The following is an 8,714-nucleotide window of genomic DNA, read 5'->3' on the forward strand; positions in this document are numbered from 1 at the left end:
ACAAGGCTTGGGATGAAACAAAGCAAGCAAAGACAGTACTACTAGGAGTAGATGTTTCATGATGCCGAGAGAAGAGACTCCTTGTGAATGACTTGACTTTTTCAATCATTTCGACCTTGGTTCCGCAGGAGCAGTCAGAAAGGTTGAGAAATAGAAACAGTTGGTGCATGCTTCTGGCATTCAAAAATTGCCACAAAACTGCAGTCGCCTCACCTTACCTGGATCCAAATGCAAATATTTCGGGTTCCGACTCCAGGAGAAAGAAATCAAGAAATGGCCAAATCCACATAAAAATAGAATAGCGGATGGGGACAAGAGCGAGTGATTAGTTCCAATGCATGTTTCTGTCCGGACCGGGCCACCTGACCCGCACCGTCCTCTCGGGCCTCGGCTCGGCTCTCGCGGCGCGCTCTGGTATTTCCTTGCAGCCAACCAATAGTTACCTACAGGTACAGGCTACAGCCACCACTACCACTGTCCACTACTCCGAAGGGCGCAGCATCAAGTAACCAGAGCCACCAAAGGCGTGACCCAGTGGGTGAGGAAGGAAGAACTGAAGAACAGCAGGGCGAACGGAGCAGCTAGCGGCCATGGGCGAGGTACGTAACGGCCGGCACCGCGGCTTCATCATGGCCCTTCTTGGTAATATGGTGTCCTCTGCCCAAGAAAGCTGGGATCTTGATGTGGTTTTCTTCGTTGTGCGTGTGTGCAGGAGGAGAAGGGCAAGGAGGCGGCAGCCGAGAAGAGCGAGGAGGCGGAGGAGAAGAAGGAGGAAGGGGCGGGAGCGGAGGAGAAGGGTGAAGAGAAGAAGGAAGATGTGCCGCCGCCGCCGCCGGAGGAGGTGGTCATGCGGGTGTACATGCACTGCCAGGGCTGCGCTCGTAAAGTAAAGAAGATACTCAAAGGATTTGATGGTAATGGAGGGGGAATTTTTTCTCTTTAACTTACCTTATCTTCTCCATGATTTCTATAAGGCTCTGTTCTTGGTACTAGCATGTTTTTTTCCATCGGTGTTTCTCTTAGTTGCACTGCAGTTTCTAGTGTTCAGCGTATGTCTTTGAGACTTCGATGGTTATAGATTGTTTGGAGAGTATGTATTCTCTCCGTTCTTTTGGCCAGTTTGAGCTTTTTTTTTTTGGAGCCAGTTTGAGTTTGGCCCGGGCCATTTGGAATTCTGTTGCTCTATTTTGTTTTCTGGGGGAGGGCTAAATTTTATTGGTTGAGCTCTTGGCTGATCAAACTGTTTACTCATTTGATTTTTTTTTCGGTCCTTCTTTCTACTACTTTTTATTGTAAAGAGTTTGTTAGTGTTTACTAAGTGTATCCATAAAAGTCTTTGAGGTTCAGATTTTCTCTTCAATTTTCGTTTGGACTAGTCTATCTATTTTCCTTTTTGCAGAGTCTATCTTTTCTCCCTTTTGCAAAGTTAGGTACAGAGACCTATATTTCCAGTCAACTAAATGTATGTATTTAAAAGACTAATTTGGAATCCAGTTCACTTGATTAGACCTTCTTTGAGTACACGTTCCTCTCTGTGTTGATGATAGGACAAACACGACTATACATAACTTAAAACGCCAAATCAGATAGATTCATAGGAAATTACAACTTGTAGTATGTCACTCCATACAGCGCACCTTAAAAAAGGTTTTAGATTTCTTTTAAATTGTTGGGTATTAAAATGCTGAGCCATCCAAACCTCGCAGTTTTCAAAATTTGTACAGCTCACAAAGCCAAAGACTCCCTAGACCAATTACGTGCAGTTATTTTAGAGAATTATCTACAGTTTTACAGTTACTTTGTGCAGTCGGTTTTTAGAAATGAATTATTTTCTCATCATTGCTGATCTGATTCAAAACGTGAGAGTTGGCCAAATGAGCTCCAAGTCTAAAAGGTAGTATGATGGAATGCAGGAGTGGAAGATGTTAATGCAGACTCAAAAGCACACAAGGTAGTTGTGAAGGGCAAGAAGGCTGCTGCCGACCCAATGAAGGTGGTGGAGCGTGTGCAGAAGAAGACAGGCCGCAAAGTTGAGCTTCTGTCACCAATGCCGCCACCAAAGGAGGAAAAGAAGGAAGAGGAGAAGAAGGAAGAACCTGAGCCACCAAAACCTGAAGAGATAAAGGAGGTGAATTATTCTCCCCAATGAGTTCTTGATCATAATGTCATTGGCATTGTTATCACCAACCTGGATTGCCTTGCATCGATTTGGTTACATTGTGTATGATTTTTGCTGTATTTGTGATTTGGGGAGTGGGATATTGAATTATTATTTTTGTTCATTTCGGAAGCCCATGGTGATAGCCGTGGTGCTGAAGGTGCATATGCATTGCGAGGCCTGTGCGCAAGTGATCAAGAAGAGAATCCTGAAGATGAAAGGTATACAACTGTAAAATTTTGATCAGAACAAAACATTTTGTTTTCAAATGGTTAATTAATTGTTAGTTCATATCCTAAGGATCAATGTCCAATCAGAGCCCCCCTGAATATTTTGTTTTCTGCAGGAGTGCAATCAGCAGAGCCAGATCTGAAGGCATCACAAGTTACAGTGAAGGGTGTGTTTGAGGTGGCCAAGCTTGCTGATTATGTGCGTAAGCGCACTGGTAAGCATGCCGACATTGTCAAGTCTGAACCAGTTGAATCACCTGAGAATGCCGGTGACAGCAATGACAAGGATGAAGCGAAGGCAGCTGAAGGTGGTGAGGAGAAGAAGGATGAAAGCAAGGAGGAAAAGGATGCCGGTGATGCTGCAGGGGATGAGAAGGCAAAGGAGAAAGAGAAGGATGATACCAATGCCGGCGATGAAGAGAAGGACTATGAGAAAGATCACACAGCCATGTCTGCTGCTAACTTGTATATGCATCACCCAAGATACAGCTACCCCACTGGATACGGTGCTCCTGCTAACGCCTACCCATACGCACCGCAGCTCTTCAGCGACGAGAATCCAAATGCTTGTTCTGTGATGTAAAAAGTTTATAACCATGAGCGCAAAATGTGAGAGTAATAAGAGGAAAATGGTACATCCAAGGTCCCTAGTTTTGGAATAGTGCTGCAAGAACAGCCCTTGACGGGCAGCTTTAAGGAGGACCAAGCTCTTTTGGCTACAAGTTTTCATTTGGGTCTCTTAACTTCTCTCTGGTAATTAAAATGTAAACTCTGGGTTTTGTCTTAGTTCTTCTCTTCATGGACATCATCTTATGAAAGTTAAATGTAGGATTTTACATTGGCTGTCCTTTCTGTACAAATTATATTATATATACTGCTAGTTTTGATATAGCATGTTTCTGCTATGCCATTGTCTTGTATTATCCCTGGCAACAGACTTTGACTAATGCTGCTTTGACTTGTTCGTAGACATTAGTTTTGAGACCTATCGAACTTCAGGGAACAAATGTGAGGGTCATCTCTTCGTGTTTGCACGCTGGGATTGCCAGAACTTATCACACACTTGGTGTTTGTTTCTTCTGTCTCTGGTCTTTGAACCAAAGACGGTGTGCGCTATGCTTTGTTGCCTCCATTGTCTTTGCATAAAACGTGAACAATTATCAGGACAAGGACCAGATCCATGGGATGCGAAATGGAGAAGTTCAAAGAAGCTTGTTGGCTTCAGAGACTGGATAGAGTTTCAGCTAGTCTTTATCTTGTACTTGCTTTCTTTATGCTCTGATTTGTATAGTTGGTTGACCTTTTTTTATACATATATAGTACTTAGGTGATTCACCAACTGTTTTCCTGAAAAAAAAAGTTCAAGTTCAACTGGGTTGTTTAGGACAGCAAAAACACACGCACATCAATGGACATATATTTTTTGAAGGAAAATTTTCTCCAGCCTCTATCGTTCACGCCAAAAAACATTTAGAATCAAGTTTTGTTGTGCCTCACGTTGAATTGATTTTCATCAAAAGATGAGTGCTTCTCATGTGCCCCATGGCCCAGCCCATGGATTCCCTCCCTCTCGCGCGCGAGTTCGCGACAGCCCGGCCGGCGACGACAGCTCCAGCTATAGCTATTAGCTAGCTAGCTGCTCCTCGAGTCACATCTGTCTAGTGGCTACTAGCTGCTGTAAATGGCATCTGATCGAACACCAATCTGTGAGTCGTTGCTGTAAATAACCAGGTATGGGACGAATTTCCACCCAAGATATATGAGCAGGGAAGTAACTGCATACAGGGACTTGACTCTGCCGCGGCAATGCCAATCTTATGTGCCATCAAACTCTCGTGATTCCATTCCTACTCTGCGCTCAATGTGGCTATGGCTCGTCGGTGTTCACCGGCCCCGGCAGAGGACTTAACTCCACACGTTCAAGCATTTATATCTCCTGCCTCCCATTGCCGCCTCTGTAGGGATAACTACGGGCATGTTTCCGTCAGAGAGATCGTACATTTTGCAGCTGTGTGTATTTTGAGACGCACAAGACGGAGCAGTTATTGTATTTTACTCCCTCCGTCCCACATTAACTATCAAAATATTACATGTATCTAAACGCTTTGTAGGCATAGATATAAACATACTTGACAAATTTGAGAAACTTAATATAAGAGGGAAGGAGTATTTATTTTAAAAAATTATAAGTGTTATGCCCTTCATTTACACTCCCGATAACAAAAACCACCCATCCGGTGGAGATAGTATCATTAGTGATGTTATCTGAGATTATGACATATCTTAAAATATTTTCTCTCCCACTTATCGTGGGTTATAACCACCTTTCGGTGCAGAATTTGTGTAGTACTTCTTTTATATGATTGAGCTAAAATCGTATCGTGTTCTTTGGCTTCTTCCACATTACCCTCGGGACCGAGCCGTCCTTTTGTTGGTGAGCATTGAAGGTGTGGAATTGGTGATAGTGCAACTTATTTGTTTGATGCCGGGGGTGGGCTTGAGCGGTTTTTGGGGTTGCTACTCTTGAGTTCTGATGGTATAGCCCTTGTTCATGATCATGTCTTCTCCTGACATAAGTGAACCCATCGACAGCCCCCCTCCCTCTCTCTGCTAGTGGTACCTCGTTTATGGTTACGACACAACCGGTGTTGCAGTTTGCAACCACCTAGATTTAATTAATTTGTTGTTTAGGAGGTTGTTCTTTGTGTTGTGATCTTGTACTCCCTCCGTTCAACAAAAGATGTCTCAAGTTTGTCAAAATCTGAATGTATCTAGACATGACTTAGCGTATAGATGCATTCAAATTTAGTCGAAGTTGCGACATCCTTGGTTGGACAGAGGAAGTATTTGTTTTTTGTGTTTCTTAATGGTACTTGCTTCGGGAATCCCCCCAACCCCTCCCACCCTCGACTTCTAAAAAAAAAGTTGTGACTTCTACATGGACTGATCCTCTAAAACCAAACTCTATAACAAGCTATCCAAATAAGGACACAAACTTTGTTGTAATTCATTACTTTTTGCACCAAATTCTATCAAAGCTCAAAATTGCAACCAGCTGGTCCGAGAGCACCTTGATGCATGATTAAATCTTTTTTCCTGCCAAACACAATATTGTTACATCATAACCAAGTAGACCACAACACCGTTCGAGTCTCCGTCAAACTAAGTGAGGGCAAAAAATTATCAACCGTGAAAGCGAAGAAACCAAAACTCAAGCTACAATAGTCGGAGAAGTAATGTTAAATGCTAGACAAGTAGGATGTTGCTTATTATATATGAAAATTTGTGGGAAAGGTAACTATATTCAATAATCGACAAAGTTACCATGGCCTTTGATCACAACATCAATTTCCTAGGTCTGAAATCAGCATGAGACTGGTCAAGATAAAGCTAAGCTAGGACCGGCCCTATTTTGATATCGGTATCCTTTCATCGGACGACAACTGTCTGGTATCCTTGACTTGATGAGCATATATTGATAGGTTTGGAGAAAAATTCTTTGGCAAACTATGAACTTATTGGCAGTACGTCTCCAATAGAATGGGCATGGTTGTTCAGCATAAAGCAAGCTGTTGACCCTCCTCGCACGTTTCCAGCTTCGGCTCCAGTGGATCTAAGCATTGAAAGAGCATGTAACAAGCACCAAAAATGGCACTTTCTGTGTGGTAATGAGAATCATTTTGAGCTTGGTTGATCCATTTGGATGGGGTTCCCAATAGTGTCTGGATTAATTATGGGGCATGTTATACGCCGAGCATGTCATCACTCAGCAAATTCGTAGAGTAAGAGCAAGTCCAGCAGCTCTCCAATAGCCTCCTTGATAGCTTTTTTAAGGGAGAAAACGCAAAAACGAAGCTCCAGGAGATCCCCTTTCTTCTCCCCGATAAATCGGCACCCCCGATTCCAACCCCCCTTCTCCCTGATAAACGTGATAGAATATGAGAGATCTTTTAGGGGAACTTGTAGTTGGACAATTTTAGAAGAGAATATTTTTAGGGAAGTCCCCCATTTTTGAGATATAAGGGATATTTTAGGAGAACTGCTGGACTTGCCCTAACTCATCGTGTGTGTTCCTTTACTCAGGGTAGCATTCATATTATTTTTTTCTGTATATAAAGATCATCGTTCGGAAATTTATCTATGAGAAGGATGAAATCGACATAGCTGCAATATAAACCTATCCGAAACTTCCACTAGCACGGGAGGTTTTCGTGGATGATCTTATTTTAGACTTGCGAAATTCTCCATAAAAAGCATAAGGAGCATAATTTTTGACTTGTCTCTTTTTCACACCAGAACTTATTTTGCATGGCACTGTATATTTTTTTAACACCAGAAATCATCCTGCATGACATTGTTAAAAAGAAAACTGACATCCTATTCGTGCCCTAAGGCCTGCTCATTTAGCATGTGCAGAATAGAAGTGGATGAATGGGATGCAAGCTCGACCAGGACCAGATTACGATGACCAAATGAAAAACGTACAACTAGTAGACTGGCATATGCATGCACGCATTGTGGCTGTGGCCCTATAACCTGTGTTTGCGTCAACTGTGATGTGTTTGTGCATGGATCGGATGGAAAGAACAGAGACCACAGACCTTTGTGATTCGTGGCCTCGTGGGTGGTGGTGGCCAAAGGCGACAGGGATAGCGACCAATCCGTCCGAAAGTTTTATGTCTGTACAATGCTATTGTCCAGAAAAATTCCTGTAAATATACCGGCGCCTCAGAAAGTGGCTTTGCCGAAGAGTTGACGCACGAGTCACGACCAGGTTTGATTGGGGCAGAAACCGTGAAAGAAAGCCACGGGATCCGAGATCGACCGTGCCAGACTGCCACTCCAGCCCATCGGTCCATCCAATGGCAAAGGCAAGTGGCAATACGGTTCCACACTACGTCCTCTTGTGGAGACCGATGCAAACTGCTCGCCTAATCAGCACGACAGCGAGCAAGAAGAAACGTATGCCAAAAGGGCAGCAGATAGATAGGAGAACTATTGGGCCGGCCTGCTCGGCCCGTCGTGTATCATCTGATCCCCTCCAGATGCCGTAAAATTTCCAAAGATTTAGGGCTGTTTGGATGCTGACCTGGCCAACATGCCTGGCATAATCTCACGCTTGAAGGTGGCCTGAGAAAATGATAATCTAGGCCTGGTCAGGCATGAATAGAAAATCTTGTTTGGTTTGAAATGGTGTGAATTCAATGAATTGTACAGCAGGATCTCAGGCACGTTTGCTGAGAAACAAAGCCAGGCTCAGACGTTCAAATTCGGTGGCCTGAATCAGGCAGTTTCTCAGGTAGCTAAGCAAACGAGTCACGGACAATTCTGAGGTAGACTCCGGGCCAGGCATATTGGCTTCAGGGCAGCAACCAAACAGGCCCGCCCAGCCTGCACGGCTGCTCGAACTAGATTAAAGTCAAATTAAACGACCCGCCGTACAAGCTCATCACAATCTTAGGCACGTGAACCAGAGAGTTCATGGATGGTAAGTGCAAATGGCTCAGATCGATGCCCAAGCACTTAACAAGGTGCATCTGTCTAAGCTCCGTACGACCATGTGCTCATTGCCCCCCGCGTTCTCGAGCGCTCGGTGTTTTCGAAGTGTCACATGGTGAAGGGAACAAAGCAGCTAGCTACGTACGCCATGACAGGGGAGGGAGGGTTTTTACTGGCTCAGCAGTAGTCGGCACCAATGATCTCGGTGGCTGATGAGATAGATGGATGCTCCGAGGACCACGGAGGCACGTACGTATGATTCCGCGTCCGAACGAAATTCGCCTGCAAACTTTTGTCCAGAATTTCACATGTACATGCAGACTCCTCCCGCTACTACCACTACCATGCCGTCGTTCGGAAAAAAATAGTACTGCTAGATTCCTCCATAATCGTTTTGGACGACCTATGTGCTACACGGTTATTTACACGAGCGAGAACTGCAGGGAATATATTATGTTTCCTTGGACAACATACAGGGGTGTTTGGATTGCGTCCTGAGCGTGGTAGCCTGGCCTGAGGGGCAGCCGGACGTGCGCACGCACTTGTTTGCTTGGCGTCCGTCCATGCAGCGGCTGTTTAAGTCAGGCCTCCTAAATTGCTGGCCTGAGCTCACCCTTGTTACCTGCTTGACCAGGCAGCTGTTTTTATCAGGCATTTTAGGCCCATGATACTTGAGCGAACTAAGGTAGATCAGGTTCATGACGTGCGTTTGGTTTTTTGGTTTGGTTGATACGGTTTTTCGGTTAATACAGTTTTTATACTTCGGTTAATATGGTTACATTAAAAATACGGTTATGATATATATCTTCATATTATACTTATAGATA

At 44.1% G+C, this 8,714-nt stretch overlaps 1 protein-coding gene across 1 annotated transcript; it reads left to right on the forward strand.

Moving 5' to 3' along the window:
• The first annotated feature begins 431 nt into the window (after positions 1 to 431).
• Positions 432 to 3,277, forward strand: LOC100829420 (heavy metal-associated isoprenylated plant protein 7). Its single transcript, XM_003574974.4, has 5 exons — positions 432 to 599; positions 713 to 914; positions 1,914 to 2,128; positions 2,292 to 2,379; positions 2,505 to 3,277. Exons 1-5 carry the CDS (start codon positions 591 to 593, stop codon positions 2,969 to 2,971), a joined length of 981 nt encoding a protein of 326 aa, XP_003575022.1. The 5' UTR covers positions 432 to 590; the 3' UTR covers positions 2,972 to 3,277.
• Positions 3,278 to 8,714: the final 5,437 nt, after the last annotated feature.

The sequence above is a fragment of the Brachypodium distachyon genome, chromosome 3, assembly GCF_000005505.3.
Source record: "Brachypodium distachyon strain Bd21 chromosome 3, Brachypodium_distachyon_v3.0, whole genome shotgun sequence".
Taxonomy (NCBI): domain Eukaryota; kingdom Viridiplantae; phylum Streptophyta; class Magnoliopsida; order Poales; family Poaceae; genus Brachypodium; species Brachypodium distachyon.